This window comes from Agelaius tricolor, unplaced genomic scaffold (assembly GCF_023055355.1).
Source record: "Agelaius tricolor isolate 1412-34295 unplaced genomic scaffold, bAgeTri1.0.p SCAF_6, whole genome shotgun sequence".
NCBI classification, from domain to species: domain Eukaryota; kingdom Metazoa; phylum Chordata; class Aves; order Passeriformes; family Icteridae; genus Agelaius; species Agelaius tricolor.
In genome coordinates, this window is record NW_027269266.1 from 44,313,114 (window position 1) to 44,334,311 (window position 21,198).

The 21,198-nt window shown below is 42.3% G+C and overlaps 1 protein-coding gene across 1 annotated transcript in view; it reads left to right on the top strand.

The window, feature by feature from the left end:
- Positions 1-5,369: 5,369 nt before the first annotated feature.
- Positions 5,370-21,198, top strand: part of AVL9 (AVL9 cell migration associated) — a 41,505-nt gene continuing 25,676 nt past the window's right edge. Inside the window, exons 1-2 of the mRNA XM_071429618.1 lie at positions 5,370-5,571; positions 21,068-21,188. Coding sequence (XP_071285719.1) covers positions 5,506-5,571; positions 21,068-21,188 — 187 coding nt within the window. The 5' untranslated portion in view covers positions 5,370-5,505. The remainder of the gene's footprint in view (positions 5,572-21,067; positions 21,189-21,198) is intronic.

The window sequence follows — 21,198 nt, forward strand, 5'->3', positions numbered from 1 at the left end:
ATCCAGCTTTGAACACTTCCAGGATTGGGACACAACAAGTCTCTCTTCCACAATTTCTCTAGGCAGCCCGTTCCAGTGCCTCATCACCTTCACAGAGAAGAATATTTTCCTAAAAACTAATCTAAACCTACTCTCTTCCAGTTTGAACTTGTTCTCCCTTGTCCTGTCACTACAAGAACTTGTAGGCTCCCTTCAGGTACTGGAAAGCCATAATTAGGGCACCCCAAAGCCTTCTCCAGGCTGAGTAACCCAAATTCTCTCAGCCTTTCCTCAAAGGAGAGGTGCCCCATCCCTCCGATCATCTTAGTGGTCCTCCTCTGAACTCACTCCAACAGGTCCATGTCCTTCCTGTGCTGGAGTACCCCAGGTGGGGTAACTGTCACCAGAGTCTTTCACCTGGATCACCCAAAAAGTTTATAAAATGCAGAAAAATAACCTGGCATCCATCAGCTGAGTGTATGGAAAAAGTCTAACCCGTTGAGGTGGCCAGCTGTATTGAACCCTGATTGCACCTAAGGAGAGGACAAAAGTAATGTTTTGACAGAGCTTGGAATTTTCCAGTGCAAATAAAAGGTGCAACTAAACACTGAAATTATGGATTTTGTCCATTAATTGTCCTCAAGGCCTGCAGAAGGAGACCAGATCTGTCACAGCAGAGATGCAGTATTAATGAACCACAGACAGAGGAAATGTTGATCATTGAATCAGTCCCATTACAAACAGGAAGAAGGGATGTAATGGCCTCCTCCCATGACACCAGAGGACACTTCAAAAGCTGGTATCACCTTCCATATCTGGACAAGTGGTGAAAGCAGAGCACTGGAATGACACAGCTAAATGAACAGACCAGGAAGCAGCAAGCTGGGAAAAGGCTGTTTGGAAAACACACAGGCAGGAGGGCTGCTGCACTTGGGCAGCTGCTCCATCCAGGCACTTTCTGAAACCGAGTAGCCCCAAGGGAAAACTGCCCTTCTTCCAAAGTTTGAAAGGGAAAAATGGGATCCATTGCAATTTCCAGTCCTCAACGTTGTATTTGTCTTACTGACTACAGCCTGCAGTGCATTTTCATTAACTAATGGCCCTAAAAGCAGCAGTGAGCAATTTAGGATTAATGGGCCATTTTGAGTAGGCAGCTCTATTGGTGGAAAATCTAACTTAATTTTTATTTACTTCAGATACAATCAGGAACAAGTGACAAAATTCCATCAAAATCATTTGGATCAACTCTTGAGACAGATAAAGTCTGACTCCTTCCAAATCTCTTTCAGTAAACACAAGGCACAGGTGGTGTCTACATTCAAGACAGGAGACTCAGGACATATTTAGAGGAGGCCCTGGAGCATGCCCTCAGGGAAGGGCATCCTGGTCTGTCCTCATAACCATATTGCCAACATATATGTGGCAATCAAGGGATTGCACAAAGACAGACCATATGCACAAAGGCTGTTTCTGAGCATAAGCAGCTCTACAGTACTTGAAACAGGCCTAAAATACCTGTCAGGAGCTGTGCTATGCCGTGTGAGCTTGCACCTCTCTGTCCTCTGCTCCACCACATGGTACACACTGGCAGCATCACTTCTTCAGCTTCCTCAGCAAGCTGTGCAGAAAAAGGTGTTACCAACACACATTGCCACCAGTGATGTTGACTGGCAACTTTTATGGGGATTTTATATAGCCCATCTAAGAGACAGTGTTGGCATCTTGTTGGGCCAAAGCACGTTCAGCCGTGGGTTTCTCTCATTCCTCTTCTTCAGCTGTTCCTTGCTACAGAGCTTAGAATGACTGGGCATGAATGGAATGACTGGATGTTCAAGAAGGCTTGAGCTGTAGTAACAGCCTCAGCTTCTGCTGATCTGGGTTCATCTGCCTTGATGATACCATTGCTCTGTTCTGCAAAGATCCCTTCACCTGGAAGTGCTTACCTTGGCTGCTTCTGCACACTCATTAGCAAAGAGACCCCAGTGAAATGAAGCACAAAAGAACAGAAGTGCATGTTTTCAGGTACCAGCCACAAAGAGAGCAACCCCTGAATGGGCAAGGTGTAACAAGAGAACAGCACAAAACAGTGAACAGAGGAACCTCCCTTTCACTGATACCTTTGCCCCTACACTTCTGCCAATGCAGGGACCAAGGGCAAATTAGATGCTGGGAAAAGATAAAACTAATAACAGGTGCCAAAAAGTTGTCACACAGGATCAGACCAAAAAGCATTTTGTTTCCTTTTCTGGCTGTGGCAATAACCAGGAGTAAGAAAAGGAACAGAACGAGATACATGTGTATCCTGGGCAGTTTGAGCCTTCACTACCATTTACCCTCCCCACTGAGTGGACCAGCAACTTTCTGAGCTGCCAGCCAAGCCCAAACTGTAGTGGCTGATCATCATTCTGGAATCTGTCTGCTTTCAATTTCTCTAGCCCACCTTCAAAGATATTTGTTGTCTGTCTTGACAACCACTGTGGGAATGTACCATATGCTCATTATTTCTTTTTGTTTAAGCTTTCAATCCGTTCCTATCAGTGTTATCTGGCTTTAGCTGTCTCCTGCACTCAGTGCTATGTCAGTCTTCAAAAGGAGAAAAGGAGATAACAGACCATCCATGTCACACCTGCAGTGTGCATTAGGTTGTGATAAGGGTTTTTGTGCTTGCTGTTGCCAACCTCCAGAGCTTCCCCAAAGGACACCAGGGCAGAAATGGGGTTCTGAGGAAAACAGCACAGAATTGCAAACAAAATTATCACCTTTCATGGCTTGTATTTGGAGGGGGAGCATTTGGATCAGGGGCCCCAAAGAGCAGTGTCTACTTCACAAATAATTAACAGCTGCACCCGGGGTCTCAAGCTTGTCTGCTCCCCTCACAACCCACCGGGACAGATCTCGGCTTTACTACTCACAACCAATATTTTCTAAGGAAACAATTCTGACCAGTTATCTTCTTCAAACATGTCTCATCTGACCTGAAGAAGCAGGAGTTAGAGGTCTGCAAGCCCTACCAGCCAAAGTGAGCAGGGACCCCGGGGCAGTGAAAATGTCAACAGTGGCCAGGACAAGAGATTGTCTTGTCCTGTGTGGGGAGAACAGTCAGGATTTGAGAGCAATGTTTCTGCCATCCAAATCTAAGCCTCTTTAAAGTTGCAGGAGAAGACACATTGCCTTTTTGTCTGCAAACTTCCCTAACAATCCAAGCTCCCCTCTTTTGCTTGCACCCTTGAGAGTCCTATCAATCTCATGAGAATGAGACCATCATTCCCACAGGATCAAATACAGTATTTTCCACGGAGAAGCCTGTTTGGAACACTATCTCCTACATCATGGTGCCCTAATGCAACTAAATGTACAATTCAAATTACATTTGGTCTTGTTGATGGCAAAAAAAAAGAGATTATTTTAACTTTCTAGGGGAATTACTGCATTCATTTTGGATAAGAGCTTCAAAGAAAACATACTGCCAACGTGAAGTGAGCTTGCCATTCAGAAGAAATTAGATACAAACCTCAGATCCATGCCAGGATTTCATCTATGCTTTTCTTCAACAGAAAGCAAAGGACATTTATTTTTTATTCACATGCTTGTCTCCACAAATTCAGAGCTTTGTTCTTTGGGAAGCTGGGCTATACTAAACAAATAGAGGGGAGCCATAAGTTGCCATGGGCACTGCTTAGCTCTGGTGTTACTTGCAGACACAAACTATTGTACTGCCCAGGGAAAGGTTATCCATCTCTAGAAGTCTCACTGCACATCAGCTGAGAACTCTGCCTTATTGCTGTGACTGGAATGAGTACCAAATTACTATTACTATGGCAATGATATTATAGCTGGTGGTTCTTTAGCAAATGATCTGAGTAACAGAAGAACTGTAGGGCTGAGTTTTCATTGCTACTTGTTAGCTGTGCATGGAGAAAGAAAATTCCCTTAGGAAAATTCTGAGACTTTTCTGAGAGCTGTTTCATAGTAGCTCTCACTTGCCTTTCTTTCTCATAAATGCACACAGTGTGAACTGTGAAAACAACATAGATTATGTCAACTAGTTTGTTTTCCTAGACTAGGCTGATGCTGTAAGTTCAACATTTTTATTGCTTTAGCGGGAAAGAGAATTTCAAGCAGTAAAAAATAAATCTAATAATCTATTCAGAGAAGCCATATGCCACCATTATCCAGTAGTATCACTGAGACGCCTCTATAATGCATAATCCATAACAGTAAGAGTGATGCCAGACTGCACTTTCCTGAATGAAATGAGAATGCACCATAAACACTCACATGAATCTTTGGGGGGGGATATCTCATTACTGCAGGAGATAATGGCCAATATTGCATGCAATTTTCTAGTTTTAAATGATAGTAAACTGTCAGTTAGAGCCTAATACTAATAAGAAACCATTCCTTTGCCAGAAGGATTGCTCCTTGTAGTTTATCCTGTGTTCCCTACAGTATATGTTTCCTATAACACTTCTGTTGAAGCTGAAAAACAATATGTGATTACATGCTGTATTGTTATAATTTGAGCCCCTGGGTACTGTGTTAGTGATGAGATTTTCTTTAAGCACTACTCTTTTATTATCTTCCTCCATTTCCCCAGAGAATTTTAATTATTAAGAGTACAGCCTCTACCAAATGCTGTTGATTCAAGCAGTCAATTGAATCACAAAAAAGGTGTTAAAGAGGTGGCATGGTGTGAGTGCACTAAGATACAGTTTTAAATTATTTTTTTTTCTCTCACACTGAATTTGCCCATAGTCTTGTACAAGTCTTTGAACTGCCTTCTTTCTCAGGTATGCTAAGACATGTTTACAGAATCTCAGAATGATCATCAAGGTTGAAAGAGACATTCAGGATCATCCAGACCATGTGTCCATCCAGCACTGCCACTGTAACACCTAACCCACATCACCCAGAGCCAGAGGCCTCATAAACACCCCAGGGATGGTGACCCCATCACCTACCTGGGCAGCCTGTTTCAATGCCCGACCACACTAAAACAGATTTTTTTTTTTTTTTTTTTTTTTAATATGTAATCTGAATCTCCCCTGTTTCATCTTAAGGCCATTCTCTCTCGCTCTCTCACTGCAGGCCCGGTAAAAGAGGCCGGCCCCACCTGGCCACAGCCTCCTTTCAGGGGCTCGTAGAGAGCGATGAGCTGCCCCTGAGCCTCCTCCTCTTGAAGGTTTAGCCCCTTGCGGGAAGCCTTACCTTGATTTTTTCCTCACTCTTAACCTTCAGCCGCCAACCTGACTAAACTGTACTGAGACAACCCCCAGCCTTCTTTCTGGGCTGCCACTCATCTGTGGGACCTGCGCTTGCCGATCGCAGAGACCTTTCCCACCCCAGCTAACCCTGAGCTCCGGGAGGGTTGGGCGGAGGGCGGTGCTGAGGGCCGTGCCCGCCCTCCCGGGCCGGGTGGTGCGGAAGCGCAGGCGGCCGGGGCTGCGTCCCCGCCGGACCCCGGGGGGCGGAGCGAGAGCCCGGGCACGGCGGCATCCTCCGGCGCGGCCATCGCCGGGCTGCTCCATGGAGAAGCGGGGCCCGGTGCTGCACATCGTGGTGGTGGGCTTCCACCACAAGAAGGGCTGCCAGGTGAGGGGGTGCGGGTGTCCCTCGCCTCTCCGCTCCGCTCCTGCTTCCTGCCGGCCCTCCCCCGGTCCCCTCCCCCGCGCCGAGCGGCGCCTGCCCGGCTGCGGGAGCCGCCGCCGGAGGGGCGCGTCCCGCGGGGCCGGGGGGCTTCGCTCTGCTCAGGGGGCGGTGAAGGAGGGGCTGGGAGCCGGCGAGGCCCCGCTTGGCCGCGGCCTTCCCCGGCCGGGGGATGCCTGGCTGGGCCGTGACTCGGCTCGCCCCGCGCAGTTCGTGGTCATGGAGCTGCCTCCATTCCCGCCCCGCCTCGGCGCTCCGCCGGCAGCGAGGCGGAGCTCCCGGGAATGAGGGGCACCGTGGGGCACCGTATCTGTTTCGAGTCCTGCGTGCTTGATGCGTTCAGACAGAGAATCCTGAGGAAAAGACTCCAAATGGTGTTTTAATCTACCTTCCTCTATCCCTGCCGGCCCATCACTGAGTGCTCAGGTATATCTAGTACCAAACAGCCCCAGGGTTATAAACCTATCCTGGATTTAAGTTTTCTTTGCTTGTCTCTTCCCCGCTGTCATAAATGCTTGACTGCTTCATGTGGTCTGTAAGGTAGAAGGATTTTATGTCATGTATTTCATAGCTGGTTTATTTTGTGGTTGTTTTAATTTTTTTTAACCCTTGAAACAGGATGTGCAGTTGCCCAGCTGCACTGCCCACAAAGTTGCTGTGCTATGATAAGAGCAGATAGAAATAATGTTGGATTTCCAGTGAGTCTTCTTCCATAGCGAGTTCTTGGCATTTATAAAAATTGCCAAGACATAATGAATGTGATGGCTATTGTTACACAAGGGTTGATCTGCAATAACACATTCCATACAAGGTAGCTGAGAATTAAATTATTGCTTCAACAAAATATCCAAGCACAATTCCTCAGAGGCTAAGGTGCAATAACTCAATTTCTGAAAGATGTGCGTGGTTTTCAAATGCATCCTTTCTCCTCAGGGTGTCTGGGTGCTGTTCACATATAGATGTTCACAGGATCAGTTCCTGTGAAGTAATTAGATCATCTGGGTTGTGAGGTTTGTGATATTTATCAGGCACTTTCTTGTCAAACACTGTTACAAGGTGAGCCTTAGTTGGATATCTGTAGGAGGTGGAGCATATTTTTGCCCTCTCCTTGTTGTTGGCCTCTTGGAAAAGACGTAGGCTTTGGTTTCTTCTGTTCTTCTGGAGTGTGTATTAATTTTATTGCGCATTAAGTGGTGTTAATGCAAGGAAAAAAAAAGGAGCAAAAACCCAAACAAACCCCCAATTATAAATTAGTAGCATCGATTTTTTTTTTTTTTATTGCCAGTAAAATGTTTATAGAAGTACATTTTGAGGTGTTGTCAAAAATTAGGTTGGAATACCTCTGAACTGAAGTTTTCTTTATCTCAAGAAATGACATGGAGAAGCTGGAGGGGAAGGCAGTTTGGGAAGGGGAAAAGGTAGCTGAGTCACAGGGAGGAGAACTGCAGGAATAAAGTGACAGTAGAACCACAACCAGGCTTGAATCTAATTTTAAATGTATCCTACTTCTGACTTGGCAGATTTTTTACTGAACTCTGGAGAACGTTTCCTAAAAGAGCTGGAGGTGAGGAATGGCACAGCTATAGCCTAATGAGTTTGACATTAGTAGTATGCAAGACTCTAGAGAATTTGTGAAGGAAAGAATTAATTAACAACATGAAACTAAGTAAACTGGGTCCTATGTGCATTTGCTAAAGATAGATCATGCTTGACTGACCTGCATCTTTTATAAGAATAAGTGATTGAATTCCTTTCTCTGTGAAAGGAATGGAGTACCTCTAATCTGCTGGGAACTTGATAACAGATCACACTTATTCTTAAGGGAGAGATACAAGAGAATTAGTGCAAGAGCTGGTACTTCGATAAAGAGTAGTATGAAGGAGAGGAAGCAGAAACAGATTTGAGTCAGAAGAGGAACTACTGGTTTGAAAGGTACTTGCAAGAAGTTTTTCTCAAGATTAACAGTGGTGCTGGTATTGTTTACACCATAAAATTGAACTATGGTAAACAAACTTGAGGAATTGGTATTTCAAAGGAAAACTGGAAAGTTGTGCAAGAGCTGGACAATAAGGAATACTGGATTGATAAAAATGGGGTGCCTTATGAAGTTGTGCAATGGGAATAAGTAATAACAGTATAAACTTGGGAATTGACATGAAGAAATGTCTGTAAGAGAAATGAGACCACATGTGAACAAGGCTAAGTCACCAAAGTAGTGTGATTTGAGGGCAAGAATGACAATGTATGTAATGCTATTGTGTGATAAAATGTTTATCAATGCATGTAAATTCTGATCCACTTTTCAGAGAAAGGGATTTGAATTCTCTCTTCCAGAACTGGATGAGATAGTCCCTGGGCAGTTTGTATTAAAGGAAAGTGTAGAAGAGCTTCCCTAGCTGGACTAACAAAGTAGATTTGGAGGCTGTATTCACCTCTGTAGGTACGGGAACATTCTTCCCGTTTCCTCTCCTGCCTCTTCACAACTGGTAAGCAGAGGCATTTGTGGTAAGCTGAAATGGGGAACTGAGGTGACCAGAAGAGCCAGCCTTGTTTTGGTGGGTTGCTTTTGAGGTAGTTCTTTCACAGGTTCTGTTTGCCAGGTGAACAGCTGCAGAGGACAGACACAAGGGCTCAAGAGGACCAGTGAGGGTGAATCACATCCACATTCCTTAGGATGCAGCTCAGGATGTGGTTGGCTTTGTGGTTGGCTACAGTGTGCAAAGTGCACGTTGCTGGCTCATTTTGAGTTTTTGGTCAACCCTCACCCCCAAATCCTTCTTCACAGGGCTGCTCTCAATGACCTTTAAAGTATTGATAATGGCCTTTGAAGTATTAATTGAAACACTGCATTACATGTAGTTGCATTCCAAGAAACTGTTGGAAAGTTAACAATGAGGAGGAAAAACCAGACGTTTAATCTAAATGAGTGTTGGCACAAGAACCAGTGGATATGAACTGTCTGAGCATGTGCTGCAGACTGCATATCTGAAACTGTGAAGTGCAGGAAAGCAAAGGTCTACAGCAGTGCTCAAATGGACATCACTCAGAGTGAATTTGGAAAGTTTAAGATGGAAAGATCATAGAGCTAGGCTGCATAACAAGAATCCACCTGGTTTGCCTGAGAAGGCTCCTTTCAGTTTCTGTTCTCACCTCTGTTCTCTGTAGTCTTACTAGGAAATGCATGTGGAGTTAGGCTTTTCTATGGATTTCTTGATGCTAGGTTCTTTCATTAGCTGTCTTTGCTTCTGAAGCTTGATCACTTGAAATGTACAGCTCTTCCTATTGGTTAACTTATAGGATAACAAATGTGTATCATGTAAAGGCTTTGATGTGCAGTTTGGAAATGTATAATCTTTTTCTTTCACAGACTTGAAAAACAATCCATATGCATTTGTTTTTGAAAGAGAAGGAGAGTCAGAGAATCTTTGTGTGCCTTTGGACTGGGAGTACGAGTGCCACAATTGTTCCTCATGCTCCCTTCAAAGGGTAACTGTTTAACTGTGGGTCATTTTTGCTGGAATGCAAGAGACAAAGTGAATTTTTCCATATATGCATTGTTAAGTCTGGGGATCCAGTTACCCAGGCAGTTGTTAAAAGCTTGGGAGTTGCCACTCACTGTTGGGAAGGCTTTCCTTTATCTGAAAACGAAAGCGCTAAAAGTTGTGAACACATTGGGAGGAGTTTTCTCTAGCAAGTATGGAGTAAACTGTTTGGAGGACCTGCAGGCTTTTGTTTGCCTACATGAGCAGATTGCCATGCTGTTTCTTTGGACCCCCTAGTTACTGAGTTAAACTGTGAATCCAAGGAGATATGCAAACAGTGCTGGTTGCTGTCTCTGCTAAGGATTAGAGGTAGTTATGGCAGTGTCCAGAGAATGGGAGGAGAAACTTGGCTGCAAACTACTAGGTCCACCTAGTATTTGAAACACTTTCAACACGCCCATTAAGGAAGGGAATGGCAATTGGCAGGAAGCAGGAATGGTGACAGGTTTCTTGGCTTTGTATGTGCTGGCTGACTTATTATGGGAACCTTCCTCAGTGAGTCATTAAATAGTAAATGTCCCACAGTGGGCAGAACTCATGGGCAGTATGCATTCAATCATGGTTTTTATGCATCTGAAATTAAATGACAAACATTAAAAATTCCTTTTTTGATCCCTCTTTGCTATGGATAAGAGGAATGGCCTCAGGAAAATGTAACAGCAAAAACAGTGCTTCATTGTATGTAGTTGCTCAAACTCTTGCCCATAAATGTGAAACACACAGTTTTGGTGTAGTAGGAGTTCTGCACACTTCTCAGGCTCTGTAGGACTCAAGGCACAAAAGCATTGGAGCACAAAGTGACAATAAGGGAAGTCCACCACCGAAATGGTCTGATGTGTTTTGGAATGTCTGTAGTTGCCCAGCTCATTACCTACTGCAGCAGGTTCTGTTCATCTGCTTCAGTGTAGGGTGGTAAGACTTGGACTTCAGGACTAATTGTACCTTTCTACTGGAGCAGCTGAAAACAAATTCCTCAGTAGTTTTGAGGAACTGTAGTAGTGAGTGACTAGTAATTTCAGAGCAAAAAAGGAGAAAGCTTTTTTTTTGGAATTATGAAACACTTTCTCTCATTACAAGCGAGTGATAAAGCACCTGATTTGCCTTACAACACTTTAATTTTTGAAAGCATTAACTAGTGTGGAAGGTCCTTACCTACCTTGTAATAGAAGTCTTTAGCAAAAATGCAACCGGAACAGACCTTAACTAGAAAATACATGGAAAGACCTTTGATTTATAGTCATGGTAGAAGACTGAAAGTCCTGAGGTGCAGTTCTCCAGTTGTGATCACGTGTGCTGTGACCGTCACTTGAGCTCTGTCTCCAAGCTTTATTTACATGGAGAAGCAGAGAGATAATAGTCTCTGAGGGTGTAGGAAGACTTAAAATATCATGAGTACTCTAGAAATAATTCATTTTGAAGGCAGAGTTAAAATGAGAGCTGATGTATTTGTAAACAAGAGGATGGAAACATTTCAGCAAAGCTGGAAAAACTTGTGGGTAGGAGAGCTCGGCACAAGTTCCTGTAAACCCCCTGGCTGGTTGCTGAGGAAGGGCATGGTCCTTTTGCTGCTGCAGTGCCTGACCTGCCACAACAATCCCTACCTTCTCCTGATGCTGCAAGGCTTCTAAGCTAATCACACCTGAGTGAACTCGGGCACTGTGTCACCAGCAGTGAGGCCACATAGAATCTCACTTTATTTGGGGCAAGGCCCAGCTTTTCTGCACTTGCTCAGCTGAGCAGTTGAACACATCGCTGCTGACCTTGTGCAGCAGGTGACCATTGTCTCATGTACCCTCCTAAGAGCTTAAAATTATTCCACTTTACTCTTGGCTCTCTTTAATATATGCATTTCTTACTGTGTTGTGGGAAAAAAATTGGATTGTGAGTGGTAGGGAAATGAGGAAGTGCCATGTGTGTCCTGGAATGCTCGCGCTGCCGGTCGGTTTTGTTTGCCTGATATCTTTGATCTGTGAAATAACGGCAGTGTATCTTGACCCACTTCTCTGTACTTCTGTGGGGAATGACGTTTCAAACTCCCACAGACATGGGAAGGGATTACTGTAAATACCAAAAGGCAAATTTCCATGGAATCCTAAAGTTTGCTGTAAGGATATTCAAGGTACTGAACTTTATAATGTAAATGTGATGCCCAGTTTCTCCAAAGTAGTGTCTGAGTGCCTGTGTGAGACTGTTTTTGTGTGGACTGTGCTTGAAGACCAGTGCCCCTCTCTTGCCTGACCAGAGGTTTTCTTCCTGGCATGCAAAAGAAACCTAAGATCAGGAACGAAACAGCTGATACCCAGTTTAAGAGAAGAGCCTGAATATAATACTTTAGAGGGAAGAATGTCCTTTAATTCTTCCTGAATTGTGTATGTGATCTTCATCATTTGAGAGCTTCAAATACTTGAGCTCTGGAAGATGGTGCTTGTTGTGGTCTGCAGAAATTGGCACCTGACATGGCCTTTTCCATGCACATGGCCTTTTTCCCAGGTGCTTAGGAAGCAGTGGTCTTTAAGCAATGTTGGCAACTTAGACTTGACTTTGGAGGATTAGGAGATGTCTAAATAATGAGCAAGGTCAGTCTGTGCTTCTTATCAACTCTTTGTGAACTGCCTACGTATCCAGGACTGCTGCACTCTTGATTGTAGCACGTTTTTTTAAGAGGGAAATATTGAAGTTATCTTCCATAGATTCCATGGGTGGGAAGTTTCAGGGGAAAACTTTGCAGCCTGTCTTAGTCTCCGTTTTGTTTGATGCCTTTCTTCTAAGACTCTGCTTTACTGGAGAATTATTTTTTTTCCCTTCCTGATCTTTGTCACTCCAGTAGTTGCTGTGATTCTCTTAGATGTGCTTGATGCTCTTAAACATGTGAGTGAAGTGTATGCTTTGTTGTCGTTAAATTCCCAGTGTCTTTGTTTCAGGGAGCACAGTATGCAGGTATTATGCAATAGGTAATCTGGTCTAGTGATTAAATAAGATCTTGTTAATGGAACAACAGAAACAAAAATAAGTTGAAAAGGAACTAGGCTGGAATCAAGCTGAAGTACTTTGTTCCTATTTCTATTGATGATAACCTATAAACATTAGTACAATTCCTTTGATTTTGTTCCCTGCTTTAATAATATTAAAGCACTTAAAAGGACCATTATGAGCATGAAATCTTCTAATAAAGTTAATCATAGCATACATCAAGTATCAAAGATTAGTCTTTTGTCTAAAATATGTGGATTTTATGCTCAACAGTTTGTAACTTTTAAAGAGGCTTTTAGCTTTTATTTGTAAGGCTACTCTAATTGGCGTGGGGTGCTAATTTTAAGTACACAATGAATTGCTGGTACACATGTACTTCTGTAAACAATACTGCAGATTCTGATTTCTTGCATAGAGTTAATGATGAGTTCCATTTTCTGCAGGGTGGTTGAATCCACTTATATAATACTTAGTATTCGGTGTTCAAGAAAAACTTTGCGGTATGGTTGATTAGTTTGTTTCTTTATTTTGTTTCTTTGTCTAATTTTTCAAAGAACCTTTTACTTTGATAATCCTGCAGTCACTTCTGTGAAGTCCTGCCCGGGAAGTGAAGTATTCCATACTAAAGGAAGGATTCCATACTGGATATTTTTTCCATAGTTGCCCTGATATGCAAGTTGAGAGAAGGTTCCTAAATACCCATTTGCAGTTATGTAATGGTTCCCATAGTCATCATACTTAACTTTCATCTTATGATTTGTCTGTTCTTTGTATGTGTCATAACATCTGACTAGTTATTTAAATATCCTGTGCCAGGAATCTCAGCCTTTCTCTTGAATAAGTGAATGAATGCCAAATCAATAAAGCATATATTTCTGTACTTCTGCTGCACCTTTCATTTACCTTTTCAGAATGTTTTCAAACAGTGGCTTGGGCTCTTAGCACTAGAGGTGGCAATGTAATTTACATACATGTAGAATAGAGGGAGGTTCAAAGCTGTAAAATCACTGAACAGAGGTCACTCCAGTAGGAGTAAATTGGAGCTTGCAGGTCTCCACTTTGTGTTCTCTGTCCTAATATCACCTGAATTCATGATCTGTGCCTAATTTTGGTAATCCATTTTATAGCTTGTAAGAGGTGCTGAATTAATACCCCTAGGCAGCATGCTGTTTCTAAAAGCAAAGAAAGTTGTGGGTACAAGATGTGAAAGCAAGTTCCTTGCTGTCTGAGCATGCTGGGGGGCAGGACACGGGGCTGGCTGCCTGCTTCCTTGGGGTCACTGAGAGCAGAATAGTGTGTTCTGTGCTTCACTGTGTTACTCTGTTTGTGCACCTTCTCAGCCTCATGCGTGGTAGTGAGCCAGATTTGCTGCCTCTCAGGAGTAATTCTGATGTTGAAACTTGTGAGGAAGGAGCAAATTCACTGAGAGCAACTCTGGGCCCCTCAGATGTCCTGTGGCAAAGAGCCTGAATGCTTGTTGGCTCCTAAGACCAAGTGATGGCTCACTTGGACTGCGTTGGTTCAGCAGTAGGTGCTGGGTGTGTGACACTCAATGGCTGTTTTTAAACACATGAGTCCAAGTGCTTAGAAGTGTGCCTGCTCTCCTGGTCCTCAGATTTTCCCAGGGAAAGGTGGATTCAGTGTAGCATTTGTCAACTTGTTGCCATCTCCTTGCTATTTGGAACCACGGCACAGCCGAGCTGTGGAAAGACTGCATGCCTGAGTCTCATGTGAGGTGTGAGTGCTGTCCCTGGAGAGGGGAAATGCCACCGTCCTTGTGGCTGGGTGTGCTCATCAAGAGCCAGTGGGCACCAAGATGGGCATTAAGAGCCAGTCTGTGGGTGAACAATTGGCTGCTGCTGACTCCAGTCTCCACTGGCTGCTGGGCTGGACAGACATCTTTGTTAGGGGTAGAGATTGGGGTGCCCTCACTTGTTTAATCAGGGAAGCTGCTCTCTCTTGCCAGAATTCATCTTGTATGAGTTCTTGCTTTCTGTAATGTATAAATCTTGTCTTCACGGCACAGAATTCCCTAGCAAGTCCCCTTGGCTGGAATGGTTGCAGTAGTATTAAGTTCTTTTTCTGGGAAGAGTGTGTGTGTCTCTTTGAAGAGACTAATAAGAGCCAAACTTCCAAAGCACAGTATTGATATAGGGCTTGAACTCTATGACTATAGAAATAAAGTGTTAAATAATTGGAAAGAGTGTTTAGAATGCATGCTAGCATGGCGTTGAAAACAAAGGTTTCGGTGTTTCAGGTTATTTTACCTTGTAAGGGCCTCAGTAAGAGTCAGTGCTTTGCTAACCTAGTCAGAGGTTTGAAGCAAACTTGAACGGTGATATTGTGCCTACAAATGGTGCCTTAGAATTTGTGTAAGCGGCCACTCTATGGCTTTTTAGCAGTATGGAAATGTGAGGAAGTACCAGTTTCAGGAGCTGAAAGGATAGAAACAACTATGCCCTGCCTCCTGGTAATACAGGGATTTCTTTTGCTGTTGCTATTTGTGTATATAGTGTATTTTAAAATATACTTATGTAAGTATGTATTACATGTATTCTTCATATATATTTTTGTATGCATATATACATGTATCATACATAGTAGTTACAAATATTCATATTTATAAAAATGTATAACATATATTTACAACTCTGCTGTTAGAGGTCATTATATTACTGCATAGGCATTATTGTCATGTGAATGGCCTCTTCAGCTTGCAGATCCTGATCTGTTGGTTCTGCTGTGCAAAAATGGGAGAAGTTTGTAATTTAAATTCAATTGTTATTTGAATAATAAATAGTTCTTAGTGCTGAAAGACAAACAATGCTCTTAGATTTTCATTTGGCTGCATGCTGCAGTTGTTATGGTGATTCAGATAAGGTCATTGCTGTGCTGTTCTTCTCTGGGTCTGGCTATGCTAGGACTAATAAATTGCAAAAACTGATTTTAGAAATCCCTACTTAGAGTGAAGCACAAATACTGACTTATTTATAAAGAGGTATCAAGTTGTAGGTGTAATTTTTATCTGTTGGGTTTTTTTGATTACTGCTGCGTAGTTATACTCTATTTAGCATAATTCTGCCTTTATTTTTGGAGAGGAGGGGCTGGTATCCTTGAAATTAAATGTGTTGTAAGGATTATTGAAAGGAAAAGATTCTCTAAATAGAAATGTAATTAGTGGGTTTTGCTTATCTCCTTTTCTTCATTTCAAGCAATTATCCAACCTGCTTGTTGCAGTTGAAGCAATGGGAGAAATCAAAACAATTGTTCAGAGGATGGAATGGGTTTGCTTCCTGTAAATTAGATTCTATAACTTACTGAAAGCATCCTGGGTCTTTAATACAACACTATAATTCTAAAGATGTCAGATTTTTTTGAGATTAAATAATCTCTCCATTGTATCAATGCAAAAATTTACTTGAGTCCAGATGGTTTTTCATAACTTATCTGAAGATAAATCTACCAAAATACCTGTTGTACTAAAATGGAGAGCTTATATTGTGGCTATAATTCAAATGAGATAGTAGATGAAGTGGACAGGGTGGGAAGGTTATACTGACTTGCAAGAACATTTTAAATTATCCCTGTTTAGTGCTCACTGATGATTTTACTTTGATTAACAATTAAGCAATTTTCACAGATAAGGAGAACAACCTTACCTGAGTGTAAAATTAATGCCAACTGCCTGTCAAATGTTTGAGTGCAATAGATTAGCTGGACATGCCCATATATTTGGAAATTCCTCTTTTATCAGTTCCTTTTTGAACTTCATTTCTGATTGTGTACTTGCAATTTAGTAGAAGACACTATCAATGCATTTTTCTTAAAGAACGATCATGTTAATTCCTAGATGTAGAAACTTTAATGCATTTTTCCTTGCCTGCTCTCATGTTTTCTTATTGTGCCTTAATGAATGTGTAGTAAATTTATTCTGGCTAGGAAGTACCTTTAAAGAGAAGGAACAAAGCCAGATTGCCTTGATTTTTTTTTTCTTCTCACTAGAATTGTGTGCTCATTGGTGCTTTGCATCCAAACTGTTGGGTTCAATGCAAACTGCATTTTAAAGGTTAGTTAATGCAGCAGAATTCCAGAAAAATAAAAAATTATAGTTCCAGAAATTCAGGTGTACTTCTGTTTAAGGAGTTCTTTAAAACTACATTTTATTTTAACTTGATAATTCACAAGAGTTGAAGTATTTTGTGTAATGAAGAGCACAGTTATTTATTTCTCCCCTAAACCTCAAGACAATATTCTGTATTGTTTTTAGTTCTGAAATCCATCAGGACCCATCTGCTTAGAGAACATGACAGTTTGCACAGGCAAAAAGCATTGCCATCAAAACCTCTTGACAGGTGTGACCAATATTTCCAGCTGGAACGAAGATCCCTGACACTTGGAAGAGTAAAAAATGCATGGAGATACTAGTTCATGTTTTATGTAGTTTATTTTGAAGTCTCTCAGGAGTTCAGCTTTGAATTGAATTTCATCTTGTTGAGGAGTCTTCATTAATTCAATTGAGGAGACAAAAACCTGTGAAATTTTCTCTGGCAGTCAGCTCTAAAAACTTGTGTGTTTATCTTTGTTCCTGTTGACTACTGGGCTTTTACATTTTATTTTTCATATCTGCAGGCATTTTTGTAGTGATACATGTATTAATGACATACAGGGACATTTAAGTGCATGTTTATGCATGCACATGCATATGTGGATGGATTTACATAACAAGCCGTTATATTTAAATAAAAAATGAGCTCCTCTTTCTTCATTCTGTGAAGAGGGTGAAAAAGAGGTATGAGACAGGTCTCTTCAGTAGTCCCATCTCTTCCCCATGTCATGGTTTGTCTTGGGTTTAAGGTGGAAAATGATAAGAAAATAACTTTTTAAGTTTCCTTCTGTAGGAGCACTGCTCTGTAATTTGCACACACAGGTTGGGAAGGGTTTTGCTGAGACTCTAGTTGTTTGAAAACTCAGAAACGATAGAACTGAAATTCTGTTTACCCCAGTATTACCACCTCTATACATGTGCACTGCTCAGTTTCATGATTTTCAAGAACTGTGAGGTTTTAGCCATTGTTTTAAGGCTGCCCAGTATTCTTATAATACTTTGTTTTTGAAATAATGGTTTCTTTCTGTGCAAAGGATTCCTAACTGCAATTGATGCAAGTCTGCAAATTGAGCTGGAGAAATCAAGCAGAACACCTAGAGGATGGGGAACAGTTAGGGTGAGTTTCATTTGCATTAGGTCAGTCATCTGCAAATTAGACTTAGAGCTAGCTCTCTTCAGAGATGGTCAAAAGAAACAGATCAGATGAATCGCCCTCTGCCGGTGTCTGTTTTCTCTGACTTTGCAGAATGCTTAGGAAAACTGCCTCGGAGATCTTGCTTTTTGACATACAGTCATCTGTCATGACTCCCACCTGCAGTGACTGCTTATTTAATATCAAAAAGTCAAACTTTCTCATCACTGGGAGCTGTTAAGTTGGAGGAGGGATGGAAAGAAGTGCTCTAGGCCATTCCCTGCTCTTCTTGCTGTTGGACTGTTCCTTTTCCTGTTTCTTTGTTACTTCCATACTTTTGGTACTTTGTCCAGCAGCAATTCTATTAAACTACGTGAATGTGGTTCCTCCTTAGAAACCAGAATATGTCCTATATAGATCCTCTTGGGGAGGAGGAGAAATAATAGTATGTCATAATGTAAATCAGGACTATCATAAAGTGTAAAATGGAGTATTTAAGGCCACTTAACTCAGGCAAATCAAAACTAAAACTGCTTTTGTGATCTTCTCTCTTATAGACACACATGCATACAGAGATTTATAATAAAACTGGTTTTTGAAAGAAGACAACTAATAGAAAACAAGATTGTCATCAGTGTCATTAATGCCTGTACAGTTTATTGAATTTGGAACTGACAGAACCTGCAGAAATCCCTGTTACTGGGATTATCTGATAGCAACAGAGGTGTTGATAGCATATTGTGAGCTAGAACAAAGTAGTTCTTCATCAAATTTCACACTGCAAAAAGAACACAGGATCCAGATTTCTCAGCTTTATTCTGCTCTTTACAAAGGAGTGTTCCTTAGTGAATACGTGTTTTTCATGGATCTTGACTCATCTTACCCATCTTTCCTTTAAATTTGTCTCCTAATTCATTATTTGGCTGGAGTGCAAAATACAATGGTAATTCTGAAGGTGGTTGGAAGCAATGATGTCTTAAATCCTTAAAGTATTTCCCTGTCAGGAATGATGCACTGAAGGTATTTGCTGGAATCTAAGGGAACTCAGGGTTTCTTCTGTATTTGTTAGAAAGAAACTCTTCCAGAGGTGAATTTGAATCCCTCTCTGTTGGCCGTGCAGTGAAATAAAATACCTGAGTCAGGACCTAAGTGTAGGTGCTCCTTGACTATCTATGCTTTAAACTTAGAAACTGTGCTATATTTATTGCTAAAGTTACTCCTATGAGATTCTAATAATAATTCTGTAAACAGTGTTTTCAGCCAGCCAGTTTGAATCTGAGCATCAGCAAAAGGTATGATACTGCAGACATTTATGTGACGTTTCTACCATTTTAATTTTATCCACCATTTTAGTTTTGTGACTTGAAAAGGATAACGGAATTCTCAGGATGTATGTGCATACTAAATGGCAGACAGTTTCTCTACTCCTTGTATGGATGCTAATTCCAGTGTTTGTATCTCATTTAGGAGTCAGATGCTCTTCTTTTTTTTCTTAGGGGCATATTTTGTTTAAAAGACTCTATGGATTCCTCATAGTTACAGGGGGTTACAGGAGTGGCTTCTCTGAGAGGCTGCCAGAAGCTTCCTCCATGTCTGACAGAGCCAGGGAGAGACTCAGGGCTGGTTAGTGCCCATCAGGGGTGGTGGTAGCACCTCTGAGTTCCTGTGTTTGAGAGAAAAGTTATTGCAGAGCAGCAAATTGCAGCCAGAGGAGAGAGGAGTGAGAGTATGTGAGAGAAACAGCCCTGCAGACACCAAGGCCAGCAAAGCAGGAAGGGCTGGAGATGCTCCTTGTCCTGGAGCAGAGATTCCCCTGTGGGCTGTCATGAAGGCCACAGTAAGGCAAGGCTGTCCTCCTGCAGCCCAGGGAGGTCCATGGAGGAGCAGAGATCTCCTTGTAGACACCCCCATGGCAGAGCAGGCAGAAACCTGAGGGAGGCTGTGGCCCTGTGGGAAGCTTGTGCTGGAGCAGGTCACCCCACAGGGGACCTGCCCTGGAATCTGTTCCTGAAGGACTGCACTCAGTGGAAGGGACCCAGCCTGGTGAGCTGTTCATGAAGAGCTGCAGCCTGTGGCAAGAACTCACTTGGGAGAAGTTCATGGAGCAGTCTGCTGGGGGAGGGCCCCCATGCTGGAGCAGGGGAAGGATTCCTCCCTCTGAGGAGGAGGCAGCAGCAGAGACAAGGTGTGATGAACTGATCACGAACCATTCCCATCCCCCTGCACTGCTGGGGGAGGAGGTAGAGAATCAGGAATAAAGTTAAGTCCAGGAAGGAATTAACCCACCCCAGGGTGAGGAGAAAATAATTTCAAGATTTGAGTTTACTTCTTATTATCTTAGTCTGTTTTATTGGTATAAAGTTAATTTCGCCAAGCCAAGTCTGTTTTGCCCATGACAGTGACTGGTCAGTGAGCCCTCCCTGCCCTTAGCTCAACCCATGAGCCTTTCATTATGTTTTCTCTTATGTTACCCAGGTGAGGAGGGAAGTGGTAGAGCAGCCTTGGTTGGCTCCTGGTGTCCAGCCAGGGTCAACGCACCATAACAAGGAATAAGAAAACTTGAAATTGATACAAGTAGCAAGGCTGAACTCCTGGTGTTTTCTTGTCCTTTGTACCTTTTTCTCAAGTTGGCAACAGTTGTAGACAGTGACATCGTGTGTTAAGGTGAAGAATTTCACTTTTCCTTGGTACGCTCATCTTTCACAGGTTTTTTCTTTTGATGTTATTATTATTACTATTTTATTTTATTAGTCATCAAATGCTAAGATTATTTATATACTTGCTTTGTCATGATTTTTATTTTCCATGTGTACATACATTTTACAGCTCATTAACTATCCTTGAAGAGAAGTTGCAGTATCAATAAACAGTTTCTTTTACTGAGGAATCTGTGTTTAGATTTTGTTCACTGAATTAAGAAATGCCGTCTGGAAAAGAGTTGGTGGAAGTGGCTGGGAAACCAGAGGGATCTCCATAGGAAAAGAAGATTGCACTGTAAAGATGCTGATTGTGTGGGTCTGTGGTAGTCTTGTAGCATAGTGCAAGAAATGGAAAGGTTGTCCCTGTTTCTAGGAAAAAGAGGAAAATGGCAATTAAATGAAAGGCAAAATTGAAAAGCAGGATTTCTTAGTGATAGCAAAAAAATTTTGGCCATTGTGTAGAACATGTTGCAGTCAGGGACATAAAAATATATAAACCAGTGTTTCTGTTAGTATGTTTCAATGTCTTGCAGGGTAAAAGAGAGGCCTGCATGTGTTAGCATTACCCAGTCATGAGCATCAAGGGCTGGGAAGTCAAATCTGCTTTCAGGATATGTGTGCCCCAGCAATGACCCCTGCTGTTGTTGCAGGTGTGGCAATGTGCTGCTGGCTCTGTGCACACAGGGTAGAAGATATTCAGCTCTTGGGTGCTGTTTTCTGCTTGAAGATCTCTTTTCATTTCTCTTGAGGGAAAGGAATTAGGCTCTAAAAGCCAAATTTGCCCAAGGCCTGTTAGTTAAACCGCACAAGTCAGTCTGTGGGTTCTGTGGGTGCATTGAAGGAAGAGACAAGCAATGCTAGTTGGAAGAAAACCATTTTTTTGCCATAATATTGATAGGAAAAAAGTGCTAGGCTGAATCATAGAGGCCTGCTTGTATAGTAACTGTAATGTATTCTCTCTTTTTCTCCCTTTTGTTTTCATTTGTTTGTTTAGGTTGAATTTTCCTATCCTCCCCTAAAACCTGGAGAAGGACATGACAGTCACAGTTTACCAGAGGAATGGAAGTACTTGCCATTTCTTGCCTTACCGGATGGCGCTCACAACTATCAGGAAGGTGAGAAATG